The sequence below is a fragment of the Amborella trichopoda genome, chromosome 4 (genome assembly GCF_054954075.1).
Source record: "Amborella trichopoda isolate Santa Cruz 75 chromosome 4, AtrichopodaSantaCruz75HAP2 v2.0, whole genome shotgun sequence".
NCBI classification, from domain to species: domain Eukaryota; kingdom Viridiplantae; phylum Streptophyta; class Magnoliopsida; order Amborellales; family Amborellaceae; genus Amborella; species Amborella trichopoda.
In genome coordinates, this window is record NC_142339.1 from 1,667,840 (window position 1) to 1,687,569 (window position 19,730).

General features: G+C 35.7%; 1 protein-coding gene and 1 long non-coding RNA gene across 5 annotated transcripts; one reads left to right on the top strand and one right to left on the bottom strand.

Moving 5' to 3' along the window:
* Positions 1 to 6,871: 6,871 nt before the first annotated feature.
* Positions 6,872 to 8,749, bottom strand: LOC148782182 (uncharacterized). 3 transcript variants are annotated; one of them, XR_016053746.1, is made up of 3 exons: positions 8,275 to 8,741; positions 7,994 to 8,142; positions 6,872 to 7,282 (listed from the first exon to the last, which is right to left on the bottom strand). It is a non-coding gene; the product is annotated as an uncharacterized LOC148782182 (long non-coding RNA). The 3 variants fall into 3 exon arrangements; XR_016053747.1 differs by having other exon boundaries at positions 6,960 to 7,282; positions 7,994 to 8,153; positions 8,275 to 8,749; XR_016053748.1 differs by having other exon boundaries at positions 6,960 to 7,522; positions 7,994 to 8,153; positions 8,275 to 8,749.
* On the top strand, positions 7,999 to 19,137 carry LOC18439447 (TMV resistance protein N). Of its 2 annotated transcripts, none has more exons than XM_020670478.2 (5): positions 7,999 to 8,753; positions 15,049 to 16,165; positions 16,343 to 16,612; positions 16,723 to 18,750; positions 18,863 to 19,137. In XM_020670478.2, the coding sequence occupies exons 1-4, from the start codon at positions 8,308 to 8,310 to the stop codon at positions 18,109 to 18,111; spliced, it is 3,222 nt and encodes a 1,073-aa protein (XP_020526137.2). In that variant the 5' UTR covers positions 7,999 to 8,307; the 3' UTR covers positions 18,112 to 18,750; positions 18,863 to 19,137. The 2 variants fall into 2 exon arrangements, with proteins under 2 accessions (XP_020526137.2, XP_020526138.2); XM_020670479.2 differs by having other exon boundaries at positions 18,623 to 18,750.
* Positions 19,138 to 19,730: the final 593 nt, after the last annotated feature.

Sequence of the window (19,730 nt, forward strand, 5' to 3'; positions counted from 1 at the left end):
TATCCTAAAGTAGTTAGAGGTTATACTGGATTGAGAGCTTTTTTTAGGGGCCCTATATATGGTAGTTTTATAAGGATTTGGCCGATCACATAATATAATTGGTGAGAGGTCTGGTCCACAGTTTTTATAAGGATTGAGTTGCTGGTCATACAATATCATTAATAGAGGTCTGATCTAGTCAAAATTGATTCAATGGTCAATCAAACAAGTTGAATCGAATTTGTAAAAACCAAAAAAAAATAGGAATAATAATTTTAAAACAAAATATATTTCAATAAAAAATACTCAACTTCAGTTAAACATTTGTACTAGTCTAAGTCGACTGGTCTAACCAGTCAAAATTGGATCAACCAAACATAACTTTTGCTTTTAACCAGATTGAGGCAAGACATCCCATACCTAGCAAGCTCTGAAATCTTATGTATTTTATGTTGTAACCTTCTTCATTGGGCCTAATGTTTTATGGAGAAAGTTTATATAAGGTTGTAACCTTAAAATGTAGAATTGAAAATGCATATAAAAAATCCATTAGAAAATGTTGTTTTAATGTTGAAAAGCCTTCCAATCGATTATCTCGATATCTAGATGTATGAATATGAAAAATATTTATTTGAGTGTGATAAATAATGTATCTTGCAGCACATTATTTGGACTGTCCATTTTCAAAATTTTCAAATGTTTACATATCTACTTGATTTTAACCATTTTTGGAGTTAAAAATTATATATGTTTTATATGTTATTGCATAATATGTAATATATTTTATCATATAATACATTTTACTTATATAATAGATATTTACAATATTACATATAATAAAAATATATATTAATAGAATAATTATAAAATACAATATATAATATATAATATTATGTTATAATATTTATATTTAAATTATTAATTTATTTGTATTATATAGTATATATATTTCTGTAATATTATATAATAAAATAAATAGAAAGTACACTATTATATATATATATATATATATATATATATATATATATATATATATATATATATATATATATATATATATATATATATATATATATATAATGATCCTATGAGACCTTCCCACACCTATGTATGTATGACCCAAAGGATCACCATTAAATTTGGCACAGATCTCTAGAAAAATCAAGTCTCACACCCATATGATAATTTTTCTAGAGATCAATGTCAAATTTAATAGTGATCGTTTAGGATCCTACATATATAGGTGTATGCGGGTCTTATAGGATCATTACTTATATATATATATATATATATATATATATATATATATATATATATATATATATATATATATTATTAATATATATTTTCATTATATATATAGTATATAAATGTATGTATATAATATATTTTATTATATATACTATATATTGTTTTATGTTTAATATAAAAATAATATTTAATATATCATATTTTTAATATTTAAATAGGCATGACTTTATATTCCAACAGGTTGTCAAACACAATACCTAGAACTTCTTTAACATTTCAGCAAATTATCAAATAGATACACTCAGAACTTTCTTAATAAATAACTTCTTTCTTCCCAGTAAAAAATAAATTCTAATTTTCAGGGATATTTACCTTCCAGTTATCAAACATGCCTGAAATAAATGAAAGAAAGGGATGCCATTGTGGATACATCGCTATGAGAATTATCGTCGTACAAGCAATCAGTTGGATGGTGATCAAGGTAAAATAGACGTACAACCATGCATGGTGGGACCTACTCTCCTCATCACCACCCAATTAATAATTGGACGATGATGGCCCTCATGAAAAATGATGCTATAGTGACTACATGATGTATACTTTCCTCGTGCCGCATCTTAGCCGTACACCAAGCATTACAACCTCTAGTAATTTGTCCCGAGAGCATAGTCAAGATTTCATGATTTCTTTCTTTGGTCAAATAAGCTTTTGTGATTGCTGATTAGTGGTTAAAAAGTATCTATATAAAATTGGATTGAATAAAATGAGACCATTGATTTTTTAATATAAGGAGGTCACAATTACTTATGTGAATTTTGATGGAGTGGGTGTATTATAAAATTCGAGAAAATTTCCTTTGAAGTTTGAGTATAGTCTATAGAATAAGAGAACTGATCCTATAAGACCGTCTCCCACCTATGTATGTAGGATCCCAAAAGATCACCATTAAATTTGACACGGATCTCTAAAAAAATCAAGTCTCACACCCATGTTATAACTTTTTTAAAGATCCATATCAAATTTAATGGTGATCCTTTAGGATCCTACATACATAGGTGGGGGAGGGTCATATAGGATTATTACTTATAGAATAAATACAGTCATCCAATTTCACATCTAATAATGAAGAGAATTGTGACTACCTTGTACCAAAAATAAATGATGTCATTGTATACTTTTCCATATAAAATACCATAACCTCTTAACTTATTTTCTTTTGCCCTTTTGTTTTCCTTGGAAATACGTGGTAGCATATTGTTCCCATTACTCCCTCTGGAAAAACCCCATATGGGTTTAACCTTAGGATCCTGAGTTTTGGGGGTATAATCTGTTCAATACATAGATTAATCTCAAGAAAAAGAAATTCTTAATTGCTCTCTAAATGTCGCAACATTTAATAGAGACCAATAAGGTGAGACCTAAATGTTCAAAAAATCAAAATTTAAAATTTTCTTTTTGAAAAAAATTATCTAGTAATTTTTAGCTGGTTCCCAAAATTTTACATTGAAAAATATCCTCCTACGTAAGTCTTTTAACTAAGGGAGTAGATGTATACTATATTCCTGCACCACTCATTCCTTTTACTTGAGGGTAGAAAAGCAAATTGTTATATCATTTCTCGATCTTAGAAGCTTATGGCGCTGTTGTTGGATCCCAAATTTTACACACATGTAGATTTCTCCCAGGAGATCATATTTTCTAAAACAATAAAATTACATGAGAAATGATGATAATAAGTATGTCCTCTTTGGTAATTGCAATATGCTCATTTGATGGATCGTGAATTTTGGCCTTCAAAATTTTTAAGAATAACTTAATATATTATATATTGTCAACCTTAAGGTGCACTTCCAAAGCTCATGGAAAGATGTAATTTTGGTGTTAGAAGTTTCAATGATGACCTGAATATCCATTTCATATCTAATTATGTAATTAAAACTCATAAAATTGTACATATCGAGTAGATCTACAAACAGATGAAATCTTGAGATAATGCATTACAAGATGTATTAATATATATTTTTTAAACATCTGTACATCTTGAGATCTGATGATCAATAATAGAGTTTTTTTTTAAGCATTGAAAGAACCTATTTTGATGGATATTTGTGGCATGCCATTTTTCTAGTTGCAACCTTGTATAAATTTTTTTCTAATTGTATAATATTATTATATTATATTCAAATTGGTAGTTTTGCATCTACGTAAAAATTTTAGAATGGGGGAGACAAAATTTTAGACCCTTTTTTATTTTTTTATTTTTTGACAATGCAAAGGTTGATAATGATATTCTTATTATATAATAATATTCAAATTGGGTAGTTTTGCATCTAGGTTAAAATTTTAGAATGGGGAAGACAAAATTTTACACCCCCCTTTTTTTTCTCAACATCATTATCTCTACTTCTGTAGGGTATAAAATGCCTAGAGGTCGTAGCTTTGATTGGATTAAGAACCCTATAACCCTTAGCATGGTTCTTGCTCCATTGAAACCCTAGGATGAGTTGTTTTGATGACCTCCAGGTAGCAATTTCAATGACAAGCGAAAAACAGAAATAGAATAAAAAGTCACAAACCATAAGAAACTATGTTGAACTAGTGGATTATTTCATTTTTCATCATATACAAAGCTTAGCCCCAAATCCAGTATTATTGTCATGTAAATTTTGGTGATATATCTATCAAATTACCCATTGAATATTTCTCCACTTCAAAGGTGCATTATTCTATTTCCCCTTGCAAAAGGTGCATTCTTATGGGGTTGTACGCTATCAGACAATTTACTTATGGTACAAGGAGGTTATTGTCAACCTTATCTAATGGATGTGATGAATATCGAAATTTTTTCTTCTAGATTTTGAGTCAAGTCAATGGCAGACTTTCAACTATCAAATTTGACATTCAACAACTGATAGTGATTGCGACCTCCGTGTATCAAAAACAAAAAACAAATGATCTTATCCTATATTTTCCCTTCTTTATTTTTCCACTTGAGCAATGTAATACACGCTCTATGATATAGTTTCTTCTATGTAGTCCATAGCACATTCCCCTAGGATGATAGCAATTGTATGTACCCTAGGGAGCATAATATATATTCCCAAAATTATTCCAAGTGTCATATATCGAGAATGATTTAGGCAATATGATTCTTAATCTCAAAAGAAGATATTTGTCTTAATTATACGCGTCTAGGAACATGGGTCCTTTGATCTTCAATTGGATGGTCTTGAGCCACCTGACAAGGCCCAAGCAATAGGGGCACCCACATATAAAATACATGTGAATGTTATTTTTAGCTCTATCATATAGCTTCAGTCATAATGTCACAAGTTAGCTTCAATGCGAATGATCTTGATCGGATACCTCAAAGTGGATATTGTATTCAAATTTTGTTTTTGTTTTATGGATTATTCTTACAAGGACGCATCTTATAAAAATTGTTTGTTTGATAAAAATAGATAACCAAACTACCCATAAAACTTGTAGGGAGATTCTTGCTACTTTGATCAAAAATATCTTTTAATTAATTTTTGTTAGTCGTGCCGCTGTAATGAGAGGGTAGATACCAAAATTTTATGTTAAAATGGTTTATAAAAAAGTTAAAATCAATTTATTTAGCATGACAGTTTCACTAAAACTATCCCAACCATCTATTTAGATCGGACGACTAGGAACAATAGTTACATATATTTTATACGTAGGTGGCACCACCAACAAAGGTTTGTTATTGTGCTATCTTGTAGAATTTTCCACTCTTAAAGTAACTTCAAGTGCAATTTATGTTGGAATTTGAGCCACAAGGAACAAAAACCATAATCAGAAGGCAACCATTGCTTATAACATCCTTCAGTAAGCCTTTTCTTCTACACTGGTGAGATCAACATGAGAGTACATCAGCACTACTCCATATTCTATAATGTGAGGCCATTAAAAGAGGATTCAATCTCTTGTAACTTATCAAAGTTATTATCAAGAAGAAACCCTTCTTGATAGATATAAAAGAATGGAGATTGAGGTGAGGAACAAATTTTTTTCCCACAAATAGGTTTCTTGTAGAACTTCCAAGTTCCCACCATGGAAGATTTTACAAGGAACAATGGATGAAAACTTCTAATTTTTTTTTTTGGTCAACAATCTGCCTATGATAAGTGAAAGCAGTAGAAGGATGTTGAGCTTTTTTTCTTTTCTTTTTTTAAAAAAAGGTGATGAGCATTTGTTGCTGAGATTTTATAAAACCCATTGAAAGGCATTTTTAAATAATGTTCTTAAAATGGGGAGACCAAAGACGGACATTTCTTACCTAAGTACTCCCTCAGCCAAGTGATTCGAAAGGAAATTTCCACTTAAAAGCGAATAGAGAAATAAGCAATAATATTTCCTAATACCCCAATGAATTAACCATTTGATTATGTGAATTTCCTTTTCTTATCAAAACTTTGTGATTTTTTTTTTTTTTTTATAATAAATTTTACTATTAACTTTGTTTGATAGACTGAAAACTAAATACCAATAAAGAAGAGGTACAAGAGCACATATTCTATTATGGAAAAAGTTTATATCAGGTATCAACCTGATACTGTACTGGTAAAGTGCACCTAAAAAACCCACTAGTGAAGGTTATTCCGATGCTAGAAAGCCTTCAAATTGATCATCTTAACCTCAATATTCGTAGACATTAAAGAAAAAAAGGGATCTATAGTCCTAAAAATATTTCATCTTCTGATACATTATATGGACCATCCATTTCCAAGTGTTTATAAATCTTCTTGATTGTCTCCATTTTTTAAACTTTAAATTTCATAATTGGGAGCCACAATAGATATAAGGCTTTGCAGCTCCAAAACTGCATTTTGGGCATAGTTTTGAGGCATGCAATAGTATAAGGTGGTCGATACCTTATACAAACTTCACCCTTTTATCAAGAGCTAGTGTATTATGGACCCACAGGGACATATTGTTCACTTAATCCTTTGAGTGAAACTGACACTTGGGAGTTTTAGATCTAAATCTTGAGAACTACTTAAGAATCACGGGATGATTGTTTTTTGTTTAGGTAGTTCAATGGGAAAAGAGTTTTTTACCCGGAGTAGGAATGCAACTCAAGATATTATATTATGGTATCTGCCACCCTGACCACTTAAGCCTTGATCCCATTCTTAGGATGATTATTTAGAAAAAAAAGAAATAAAGGATTTTGAGTTCTTTAACACTTATATTCATTGTATAAACATTGGACGGTCTACATTTAATTTTAAGACATTATTTTTTTTATACTCACATAGAGTTCATTTAGATTTTATTCTTTCTTATTCTTGTTCTTTTTTTTTTTCCCTTTTGAAGTGATCTTTAGGTTGAAGGAAAGATATCCCTAAAATTAGGGTACAGAGAATACGCATATATTTGAGATTTACCTGACGGAGTAAATAGTCAGCATGCTCCCACAAGAGCATGAAATCTTTTCACTTATATGAAAAAGAGAAATAAAGAAAGATGTCCATAATTTATGAAAAGAAAAAATACACAATGTGATTATTTACTTTTGATACAAGGTGGTCACAACCAAGCTCAAAATTCAAAAGAAGTTTTTTCGAATTTTGTAGCACACCCAAACTATCAAATTTCACATTGGATTGTTATAAATAAGTGTAACTTCCTTGGACTAAAGATAAATAATTTCATTGTATGCAATCCCTCATCAAAATGACGCTTTGCTGCAAGGTAAAAGATATTTTAACAGTTTCCCTTCTTTGACTTGGGGAGGTAATTTAGCAACTAGATAATTACATAATTTCATCTATCTTGGCCCAATTAAGGTAGCATAAAAGCTAATAATATAATCAAATTTTCAGTATTCCTAAACTTAAAGGGGTGGTTTTAACTCAACAATTAATTTCTTCTGATCAATGAATAACTCTAGCATTGCTTCTATCTAGATGAAAAATATTCAATGAATAGTTTTATCAAATCAGTGACATCATTGGGATTCTCCATCTGAGGGGCATGCCCCACATTCTCTAGAACTGCCAGGGTTGATTTTTCCCCCAATTGCCTGTAAATGTTCAACCACCAACTTCTTAGCTTCAAATTCTCTCTTAAAACTGAGAGAGAGAGAGAGGAGGGGCAAACATTTTCAACCTATATGCCAAATCTACTGGGCAGACCTTGTCCTGATCCCCCCAAATAATGAGAGTTTCTTGCATCATACATATCACATGTGCTGCCATTTAATTCCAAACTTCCATGGGAGTCAAGAGGTTGGCTACTTGAGTTTCACTCAATTTTGGCCAAACTGTGAATGGAGAATTATAAGAGGGAATGCATCCGTAGCGGTAGAGATAACGTGCACTTTTAAATTTTATTATGGCATATAATTTTGATGTAAAATGTTTTTAGGATTGTTTCAAAATCTATTTTTATATCTAATTATAAAATTTTAAATTTTAAATTTTTTTAAAATCAAGTAGAACTATAAACATATGAAAATCTTGAAAATGGACAGTGTAGATAATATATTGTAAAATGTATTATGTCTGAGACTTAAAATCTTTTTATTTTTCATGGTCATACATCTAGATGATCAATCAAAAGGGTTTTTCAACATTAAAACTATATTTTCCAATAAATTTTTGAAATGCATCTGTAGTTCTACATTATATAAGGTTGCATCCTTATGTAAACTTTTTCCTTATAAGAGAGAGATCAACACAAATGTACCTATAAAAAAAAACAGAAGGGGAGGAAATAGAGTTGAGAGGTTAACCTGATTTAGAGAAGGGAGGCAGTCAATGTATAATATGCTCCAGCGGGAGCATACTTCACACGCTCTAACCTTTAAGACTCGTTGCCAGACACCTCCGAAGAAAAGTAAGGTAGTAAACGATGGGGGAGTCGTCAATGAATTCACGCGGGCTGGAAACCCCCTGCAATAACATCAGTTGTAGAGAGAGAAAGCCCTGAAACTCGAGGGCTAGAGAGAGAAAACGCTGAACTGGTGCCCATAAACTAGAAATAACTGTGAAATCTCACTACCACTTGCCTCACCTGCTAGAGAGAGAAAAACCCAAAAGCAAAACCATGCCAGTCTTTCTTAACTTCTGTTACGAAGACACAGGAAAGAGCTTCACAGCCCATCTTAATAGAGTTCTCAATGAATCTGGGTTCTCCACCTTCTTCTCCCCCACCGAACAAAACCAAGCAATAAGCAATTTAGCCGGTGAAATTCAGAGAGCCATTGAAGAGTGTGAGGTCTTTATAACCATCCTTTCCTACAACTATGCCTCCTCTGTCTCCTGCCTGGAGGAGCTATCTTTCAGGGTGAGCTTACGGGCAGTGAGGAGTTCGGTCGTTCCTGTGTTTTACGGTGTCGAGCCTTCCGATGCCCGGTTTCAGACGGGGTCTTTCGAGGGAGCTCTCGAGGATCAGAAGAAACAGAATGGGTTGGATGAGGAGAGAGTGCAAAGGTGGAAAAATGCTCTGAAACATGTTGCAGATCGTTCTGGTCGGGATATGAAGAATTACAGGTATACTCAAATCCATAAATTTATTCTTTTGGAGAAAACTAAAAAGGAGAATATTCTCTCTCCTTCCCTTCACCATGTAAAAAAATATTCAAATATAGGAACAGGGTCGAGTTTGTGGTTCACAAACTCAGAAATGTAAAAAAATATTCAAATATAGGAACAGGGTCGAGTTTGTGGTTCACAAAATTAGCACCTTACTTCGCAAAGAGATCTCTATAAAGAGAATAAGAGTATAAAAAGAATAAAAAATCCCAAAAAAAACAAGAGGAATCTACTTCCAAAAAAAGTTTATTCATCAAAAGTTCTATGCAAAAAATAACAATCTACCTCCTAAACTCTTTCAATATCAAATACTTAAATAACTCATAACCCTAAAGAGCTGCTAAAAAATTCTAGCCATTTATCCTATTTAATCATAGCCATCCATTATTAACTTAAAATAAATGGCTAAACTTGCCTCGAAAGAAATATAAAAATAACAATTAAAATAATACCATGAACTATTGGCTGGGGAATGGCTACATCATTCGCCCACAAAGAACTCGACTCCGCTGAGTTGGCTTCAATACAGTTGCGGTATAAGTTTGGCCCACCCTTTTGAACTCTTGCTCAAAAATCTATGTGCTATAAGAGTATAGCATGCCCTTCCATTTGACTAGATATTAGTGATAGGAACCCTTTCGAGTTTGAAACTTTTCAGTCTTCAAAACGTGCTCGGTGTTCTCCTCTTTCTTTCTCAGTAATTGTTTTATCATATCAACTACTTCTTCAATTTCTAGAGAGTCTCCATGAAACTCAAATAAGTCAGCAACATTAAATATAGGGGGAGACATCCAATGCCTTTGGTAATTCCACCTCATATGCATTGTTTTCATATTTCTTTAAAATGCGGCAAGAGTCCACCTTCTTGGACTTGAGTTTATTATATGTTCCCAATGGAAACCTCTCCTTTCGCAAATACACCATTGCTAAGTCACCTTCCTTGAAAATTTTCTCTCTTCTATGCTCATTTGAGGCTTTTCGATACTTTGCATTGCTTTCCTCAATTTTCTTCTTAATTTGAGCCTGCAAATCTCAGATATGCTCAGCAAAAGCATTGGCATTGTCACTTATCTTACCTAGCATGGATAAACGTACTAGGTCCAGCACATGATTAGAAGTCCGCCCATTAACAATCTCAAATGGTGATTTTCTTGTAGACCGATTTACTGAATTGTTGTAAGCAAACTCAGCCTGGGGCAAAGGGAGGTCCCACTGAGATATATTATTACCAACAATACTCCTCAAGAGGTTACCAAGGCTCCTATTCACTACTTCAGTACGCCCATATGTTTGAGGATGATAAGCGCTAGAAAATTGAAGTTTGGTTTCGAGGCCCTTCCATAAAGTGCACCGAAAATGATTTAAGAATTTTGTATCCCGATTAGATATAATAGACTTAGGAATACCATGTAGCCTCACAATATCTTTGAAAAAAAAATCGACAATATGTGTAGCATCCATAGTTCTCCTACAAAGAATAAAATGTTCCATTTTGGAAAATCGATCAACAACAACAAAAATCGAGTTCATTCGTCGTGTGGTACGTGGGAGTTCAAGTACAAAGTTAACAGAGATATCAACCCATGGGGCATCTGGAACAGGAAGAGAGTATAAAGACCTGTATTTTGTGTGTGACCTTTAGGTACTTGACAAGTTCGACATCGGGTTACAAATCGATCAACATCCCTTCGCATGCGTGGCCAAAAATACTTTTCTTCAACCATAGCCATAGTTTTGTTCTTCCTAAAGTGCCCACCTAAGCCTCCACCATATGGCTCCATGATTATTTTCTCCCGTAGGGAGCAATCAGGTATACATAACCGCATACCTTTAAATAAACAACCTTCATGCATGAGATACTTACCCATAGGGTCTCGCCCATCAATACAGCTTTCAAGGACCTTGCTGAAAATTGGGTCAACTTTATATTGGTCTTTTATCACTTCAAACCTCAACACTTCCATAGACAAAGTTTCAATCAACACTACCCTTCTGCTTAAAGCATCGGTTGCCTTATTTTGGGCTTTAGCCTTGTGCTTTAATAGGAAGGTATATTCTTGAAGGAAGGCCATCCACTTAGCATGTCGTGCATTCAACTTCTTCTAGGAATTCAAATACCGGAGTGCTTCATGATCTGAGTATAGAACAAACCCCCTATGGATCTAGTAGTGCCTCCAATAGCGTCAGGCTTGCACCACTACATAGAACTCGAGATCATAGACTGAATACTTTTTACGTGTTTCATTCAACTTCTGACTAAACAAAGCCACTGGTTGCCCCTCTTGACTTAGAACTGCCCCTACGCGAATATTTGATGCATCGGTAAACTCAAATACCTTAGAAAATTCTGATAAGGCAAGTACTAGTGTTTGCATCATCTTTTGTTCAATTAGAGTGAAGCTCTTTTCAGCAGCGGGTCTCCATGAAAACTTTCCAGCTCTCTTACAATCGGTCACTGGTGCTATTAGAGTGCCAAAATTTTTTATAACGCGGCAATAAAAGGTTGCTAGGCCATGAAAAGAACGCACCTCAATGAGTGACTTTGGTAACGACCACTCAACTATGGCCTTCACCTTTTCTTGATCGACTTTAATTCCCTCAGATGACACAACATACCTCAGAAAGACAACATTGTCCACCATAAATGAGCCTTTTTTTCAAATTCACAATAATGATTCCTTCTTTAGCATATCAAAAACTTGTTCCAAGTAGTTAAGGTGATCTTGTGGGTTAGCACTAAAAATCAATATATCATCAAAATAAACCACAACAAATTTACCAATAAAAGAACGAAGTACCTCAGTCATTAGGCGCATGAAGGTGCTTGGTGCATTAGAATGCCCGAATGGCATCCCAAGCCACTCATAGAGTCCATTTTGCGTTTTGAATGCGATCTTCTATTCATCCCCAAGACAAAATTGAATTTGATGGTACTCGCTCCTTAAATCAATCTTTGATAAAACCTTGGCTCCATGAAGCATATCTAACATATCATCGAGCTTGGGTATAGGAAATCGATATTGATTGTAATTCTATTGATCGCTCGACTGTCCACGCACATCCTCCATGACCGATCCTTTTTGAGAATTAGTAATGCAGGGACGACACATGGTGACATGCTTTCTAGAATCAATCCCTTCTTAAGTAAATCAACAACTTGTTTGTGCAACTCTTCATGTTTCATGGAGCTCATTCAGTAATGGGCCAAATTTGGTAGGCTAGAACCAGGTACCAAGTCAATGTGATGTTGAATATTTCTCATTGGAGGAAGACCATCCAGCAATTCTTCAGGCATCAAATTTTTATACTTCTCGAGTAGAGGCTCAGGAAACTTAGGAATTATAGTAAGTACAAGATTTTATTTTACAAGCAACACATAAATCACATCCATATCCTTGCTTCCCTTTTTTAATTTTTGCACATTAAGCTACTTTGGACCCTCCTCTTTAGTGGATTTGGGTGTAGGAAGTTGCTCCATAGGGTGGAGTGTGATATTAATATCATCCTTGACAAAAGAATAAGTGTTTGGTCTAGTTTTATGTACCATATCATGATTATAAAGTCATGGTCTACCAAGTAATATGTGACATGCATCCATAGGTGCTACATCGCACTACACTTCATCTTATAATTAGCATCAGTGGAAAAAGATATTAAACATCAAGTAACAACTGGCACCTCACCTCCTTTCTTGAACCATTGGATGTGATATGGGCGTGGGCGCTTATACTCCTTCAATTGAAATTTTTCCACCATCTCTTTAGACCTAATGTTTTCATTGCTCCCACCATCGATTACTATTGTGTATAACCTCCTAATGTGCAAGTTGTTCGAAAAATATTGTGTCGCTACCACTTCTCTTCCTCACAAGGTCTTGGGGTTGATAACATGGTTCGTTGGACAACTAAGGCTCCACCCCTTTCATCTCCATAAAACTCCTCAATCTCACCTGTGAAAGGCTCAGTCCTTTCATAAGGCTAGCTCGTCCCAATATCACCTTGGCCTCCATAGGTGTGTCCTTCATCGACTTCTACTTCATAATTTTCTTCTGCTAAGTTAATTTTGACAGGCAGTTGACGTGAGGGGCAATTGTATGACTTATGCCCAGGCTGCCGGCACTTGAAACACACAATATTGGTATCATCACGAGGTGTTTTAGGTGCTCCCACTCTGCTACCAACTCCACCTCCCCTCATGTTAGGGTTTGGCCTAGTTGGGAAACACTGAGTGGTTTGGTTTCCACGCCCCATAGGTGGTTTTCTAAAGGTCAAAACTTGTTGTCCTAGTGTTGAAGTAGAGCCTCTTGTCACTATACTATTCCTCCCGAGGCCCAGATTGACTATTTCCTCTGCTTTGAGGTCCAAAGTATAGGCATCAGACAACTTTGAAGGCCAATTTATTCTGAATGCTTTGATTTAACCCATTCAAGTAACGACTTAATGTTTTATCTTTATACTCTTGTAAATTTGCCCTAGTTGTTAAAATATAGAATTCCTCAGTATTGTCACTCACCAACTTTTATCCCTGCTTGAGGTTTTGACACCTTTGGTGCAAGGTTCAGGCATAGTTTACTGGTAAAAATTTTCGGTGCATCTTCGTTTTCATCTTTTCCCACGAATTAATTTTTTCCTTGCCTTGTCGGAGATGATCCTGCTGTAAATCATCCCACCAAATCAAAGCATGGCTAAAAAATTTTGTGGCTACTAATTTTACCTTTTTGCGATTTGCAATATCTTTATACTCAAACACCTTCTGTACTTTACTTAGCCAATCAAGAAAATCATCTGCATGAAATCGACCATGGAACTTTGGAATATCAAGTTTTATTCCAGGTTCTCTTCCTCTTTCCAACAACTGAAGAATTCGGTCATTGAATCCCTCATTAACCGGGGCCACCGAAGTTGGTTTGGAACGAAATGCATACCTCTTTCACCTCTGTTGCCTTGAGTTCCAACACCAGTCTCCGGATTCGTTCCATCCTGAAGCTGAGCGAACTTTTGCATAAGCTCATCTACTGTCTCAGCTACGGGCATGAATTTGTCTACTCTCTTTGCTAGGGCTTGAACTACTTCAATCAATAAACTTAATCCATCGAGGGGTGCCTCTTTTGAAGCCATCGGAACCCGCTCTGATACCAATTGATGCAAATTGGGATTAATTTTTTACAAAATCATCATCTTAATTCGCAGAGAGATCTCCAAAGAACAAGCCTTAAGAGAATAAGAGTAGAAGAAGAAGGAAAAATCACAAAACCAAGAGGAATCCACCTTCCAAAGTTTATTCACCAAAATTTCTCTGCAAAAAATAACAATCTAATTACCCAAACCCTTCAATAGCAAATACTTAAATAACTCATAACCCAAAAAAAGTCCTACGAAATCCTATTCATCCATCCTATTTAATCATAGCCACCCATTACTAACTTAAAACAAATGACTAAACTTACCCCTAAAGAAATAAAGATAAACCCAAATAATTCTCCTTATTACATCATTACCCCTTTCTTTCTCCCTTGGGTCCTACGACCCTTCTTGGCCCAGCCACAAACTATTGGCTGGGGCATGGCTGCATCAGTTTGGCATAATCCTTATGGACTCGACACCCTGTTGAGTCCAAGTGAATTCGCCTGAGTTTTAGAACATCTTACATAAACTCATCATTACCATCATCTCCGAACCCTATCCCAACTATTTGGGGTCGGTAATAGGAATCATGTTCTGTCATACCATGAGTCTGACCATAAGTCAGGATATCTCTTCTCACCACTTCCATTCATGCCCTTTTGGGCCTTTACTTTACCCTTTTAGAGCCTTTTGCTTGAGCCCAATCATCCATCGTAACCGGTGTTGTTTTAGGTCGACACTGCACATGGCCACACCACATAAGTTTATTTGCCCTTATCTTATCGTCTATTGGAGTTGCCCCTAAGTTCTCTTGGATGTATTCATTATAGAAAATAGTATTAAAATGTAGGAACATATTGAGTTTGGCATGTTCCTTATGGACCTGGCACCTTTGGAGTACAAACGAATTAGGACATTGCTTAGGGCTTCATGAGCAATACATATTTCTTTGTGCTTAAATCATGGCCATCGTCCTAATTTGACTATTGGGTTTGATATCATCATCATCATCAAGTCTATGTTACATCACTTATTTTTTTGCTCACTTACTTGTCCTGAAGGGAAAAAAAGTTGTTTCAATTTCTCTTCTTTTTTTTTAGTTTGGCCTAACACAGAGGGATTTTCTATAGGAGTGAAGCAAATCTGGTCCATGAAATTGTTAAGGTTGTTGCAGACAAGTTGAATTATATGGCACCATTGCATGTTGCGGATCACCTTATTGGGCTCGATTCTAGAGTTGATGATGTGGAGAGACTCTTAGATGTTAGTGCTGATGGCGGTGTTCGGATGATTGGGATCCATGGAATGGGTGGCATTGGTAAGACCACACTTGCCAAAGCAATCTTCAACAAAATACGTTCAAGTTTCCAATGTAGTTGTTTCCTCTCAGACATTAGAGAAGCATCGCGAACACATTATGGACTTGTCAACTTGCTGAAACAACTTCTCAAGGATTTGTTTAATGAAGAAGACCCAAATATAAGCGATGCTGATAGAGGCGTCAGTGTTTTCAAGAACAGGATTAGGTCCAAGAAAGTTCTTGTTATATTGGATGATGTCGATCACCAGAAGCAGCTCGAAAAATTGGCTGGTAAACATGATTGGTATTGTCGAGGAAGTCGGATCATCACCACCACGAGGGATGAGCATGTCTTGAATGTGAGTAATAGAGTGGACAGGCATCATGTCTACAAGCTCAAGGAATTGGATTATACACAATCGCTTCAACTCTTCAGTTGGTGGGCATTTGGGAGGGACCAACCCACACAAGAATATGCTAAGCTCTCAAAGGATGTGGTATCGACTGCTGGTGGGCTTCCCTTAGCTCTTGAGGTGTTGGGATCATCCTTATGGGACAAGACAACCATTGAAGAATGGGAAGAAACAGTAGAAATGCTAAGAAACGTTCCTGAAAATGATGTCATTCTAAAGCTGAAAGTGAGTTTTGACTATTTGATTGAAGAAGAGAAGCAAATATTTCTTGACATTGCGTGCTTCTTCATAGGTATGGACAGAGATTATGCAGTTACTATATGGAAAGGCTGTGGCTTGCCTGCTTCAATATCCATAAAAAGACTCTCGCAAAGGTCACTGATAAAGATAGATGATGAGAATAGGTTATGGATGCATGACCAACTTCGTGATATGGGGAGGCGAATTGTTAAACTAGAAAACCTAGATGATCCTGGAAGCCGTAGTAGGCTGTGGGATCAAGACAAGGTCTTTGATGTGTTGAAGAATCACAAGGTGAGAAATTCCAAAACAACTAAACAACCTTTTTTTTCTCGTGTTCGAGAAAACTTACGATCATGTATATACGATTCACATGGATCTATTTTTCTTTCATCGAAGTTGATACAGTTAGATACATCTACTTTTTGGCATCTTGCAACTTGACTTGCATTTACTTTTCCTTTCTATTAGGGATCTGGTAAGGTTCGGGGCCTAATCCTCTCGGTGAACAATCAAGGGCAGAGCTGGAAAACTGAAGCATTTAAACCAATATCCAGTTTGAAACTACTCAGCATCAGTTTTGCATCTCTTAATGGAAGCTTCAGATCTCTTCCATCAGGTTTAGTGTGGCTAAAATGGAAGAAATGTCCTCTACAGTACCTTCCAGATGATTTTCCCTATGAAAAGCTTGCTGTACTTGACTTGTCGAATAGCCTGTCTGAGCTGGTGTGGAAAAATATGGTGAGTCACTTATATTTCTTAATATTTTCTCATGTCATTTTCTTTTTTTTCCTTTCTCTTGCATATTTGAAACGTTATTATCGTCCATTCCTACCAATTGTTTTGGACAGCTCATCCCAAACTTGAAGGTTCTTGATCTCCGCTATTGCGTTAAATTAAACAGAATTCCCAACTGTTCTCAATACCAGAACTTGGAGAAGTTGAATCTCAGTAATTGTTGGGAGTTAGTTGAGATTCCTAATTCCATAAGCCTTCTAGAAAATTTAATCTATCTGAATGTCAACCGATGCCATCTCAAGGAACTGCCAAGTACTATTTCAGGGTTGCAGTCTCTTCAAAAGCTTATTATATCTAATAATCACGGCCTTGACAAGCTACCGGAGCAGTTGTTTTCCATGAAATCTTTAACAGAGCTCGATATGACTAGTAGTGGCATACAACAACTACCTGATTCGATTGGAAATTTAAAGAACTTGAGAATTCTTAGATTGGGATTTACGAATGTAAGAGAGCTGCCAGATTCGCTAGGCTCATTAGTGAACCTTGAGGAGTTGGATGTAAATCGTTGCAACATAAGAGAACTTCCAGATTCGCTAGGCACATTAGTTAACCTTGAGAAGTTGAATGTGAATCGGTGCAAGATACTGAGTAGATTCCCAGCTTCAATGGGAAGGATGAGGTCATTGCTTTATCTAAACATGGTTGAAACTGCTACAGCCACATTACCTCATGATTTTGGACTTCTTTCTAAGTTGGATAAGTTGAACACAATCGGGTGCAGACAGTTGAAAGAGCTCCCGGAAAGCTTTGGAAGTCTCACAAGTTTAAGGACTCTCGAAATGAACAACAACATAAATTTGACAAGGCTTCCATCTACTTTCTCAGGTCTTTGCTCCTTGGGGAAATTTGAGGCAACACACTGTAACCTGCAGGGGATGATTCCCGATGATTTTGAAAAATTATGCTCATTAAAAATATTGTCTCTCAGCTTCAACAATTTCCATGGCCTGCCCAGTAGCTTGAGAGGCCTTTCTCTGCTAGAACAACTGTTGATTAATGGCTGTCAGCAGCTGGTAGCTATCCCTGAGCTTCCCATCAGTTTGAAAAAACTGGATGCAGGTGAATGCACAAGTTTGCAAACCATGCCCAAGCTATCTCATCTTTGTAAGCTAGAGACTCTGTCTGTACATAGATGCGTGCAGCTCGTAGCTATCCCTGAGCTCCCTACCAGTTTAAAATATCTAGATGCTGCTGTATGCACAAGATTGCAAACCATGCCCCAGCTATCTCACCTTTCTAAACTAGAAAATTTGTATATATATGGTTGTGAGCAGCTGGCATCTATCCCTCAGCTCCCGACCAATTTGAAACATCTGTTTGCTGACAAAACCAAAAGTTTGCAAGAGCTACTTTTCCGTTCTAGACCACTATGGCTGCAAATAAGCTACATGAATTGTGAGCAACTGGTATGTATACCTGAGCTCCCCAGCAGTTTGTAAGAACTGGATGTTAATGAATGCACAGGTTTGCAAACCATGCCAAAGATATCTCGCCATTCCAAACTTCTTAGACTTGAATGTTTCAGGGTAGGAGCTGTTGGCTATTCTGAATCAGCCCACCATTTTGAAATCAAAGTCCGTGTGCTTCCAACTGGATATAGTTGCAAAGTAAATCCAAAAATGCACTTTTCACAACTTTAAGAAGTGGATTTCAGGGACTTTATGATCAGGGTCTCAGTTCATTGAAATTCTTGAGAAACTTGTGCTTGGAGGGGTGCAGGCCCTTGCATTTTTAGGAGTTTCAGATGTAGGCCTTTATATTACAGAAGAGAAGTCGCATTTGTTTTTGCTTTTTACTCCTGATGTTTACTCCGTTGAGTTGTGGATCATGAGAGACGGTCATTATTCAAACTTCATCAAAATCAATTTTTATTTTACTGTTCTGTTGGAAGATGGGGATTGAATTTGAAATCATAAATCCATTGAGACTATCCCTGCCATTACTATTCAGTCTTTTCTTGAGGGAAGGATCTGTCTGGCATACAAACCAGGAGTTACGAAGGATTCCATTCAAGAAAAGCCCCCTGAGTTCTTCAATTGGATAGTCAATGCTAGCTTACAGCCTCGCTATGTCACAAGGTACCTATAAATTTTCATTGTTACTGTTATGTTGCAGGAAACTCTCTCTCTCTCTCTCTCTCTCTCTCTCTAACCATCTGAAGCTAAGAAGTTCCTTGCTGCTAATTTACAGGCATCCAGGGGAAAAATCAGGGTGTCGGCTCTAAAGGATATGAGGCATGCCTCTCAGTGGAGTGTCCCAATTATGTCACTAATTTGATAAGATTAATCATTTCACATTCTTGTCTACATAGAAGCAATGCTTAAAAGTATTTACTGATTAAAACAAGTTGCTTAATGGACAAAAATTGAATTTATTCGTTCGTGTATAAGAACTGTACAACCTTGGAACCTGGATGTAAGCAGTTAAACCAACCTTTAAATTCATATTCTTAGCTTCTTATGCCATCTCAAGAAGGCTAATAATTATGAAAATTATGGAACTATCTTGTCCCAAACTATCCTCCTAGCTAAGAATGGAAAGCTTAATGTATCTTTCACATTATATTTCCAGCTCCATCTTGATAAACTATGTGCTTTACATCTGCTTAATTGATCCAGTTTTCAAGCTCTTAAGCAAAGTGAATATTACAATTTAAACACAGAGAAAAACTCACAGGTGGATGATAATGATAAGAAAATCCACATGATAAATTGGCTAATGAGCATTGGGATCAAGAAATGGAAATTTCCTTTCAAATAGTAACATGGGTGAGGAAGTACTTGGGCATATCTCTCGTATCCCTCCTGGGTCTTTGCATATAAGGTACATGTGCGTCCCCTCAAGGATAGGAAGTACATCTTAGATATGGACGTCAAAGAAAGGTGCTTCCACCATATGTTAGAATAGATGGTGGAAACCAAATATTCAAAAAATGCAAGTTTATTTTCCCAGATGAAAATTTTTTCAAATTCACAATCACCATTATTGTTCAGATTGACAAATCCCTAAATTTTGGATCCAAAATCCATTTTAAAGATGGATTTTGAACGGGGATGAC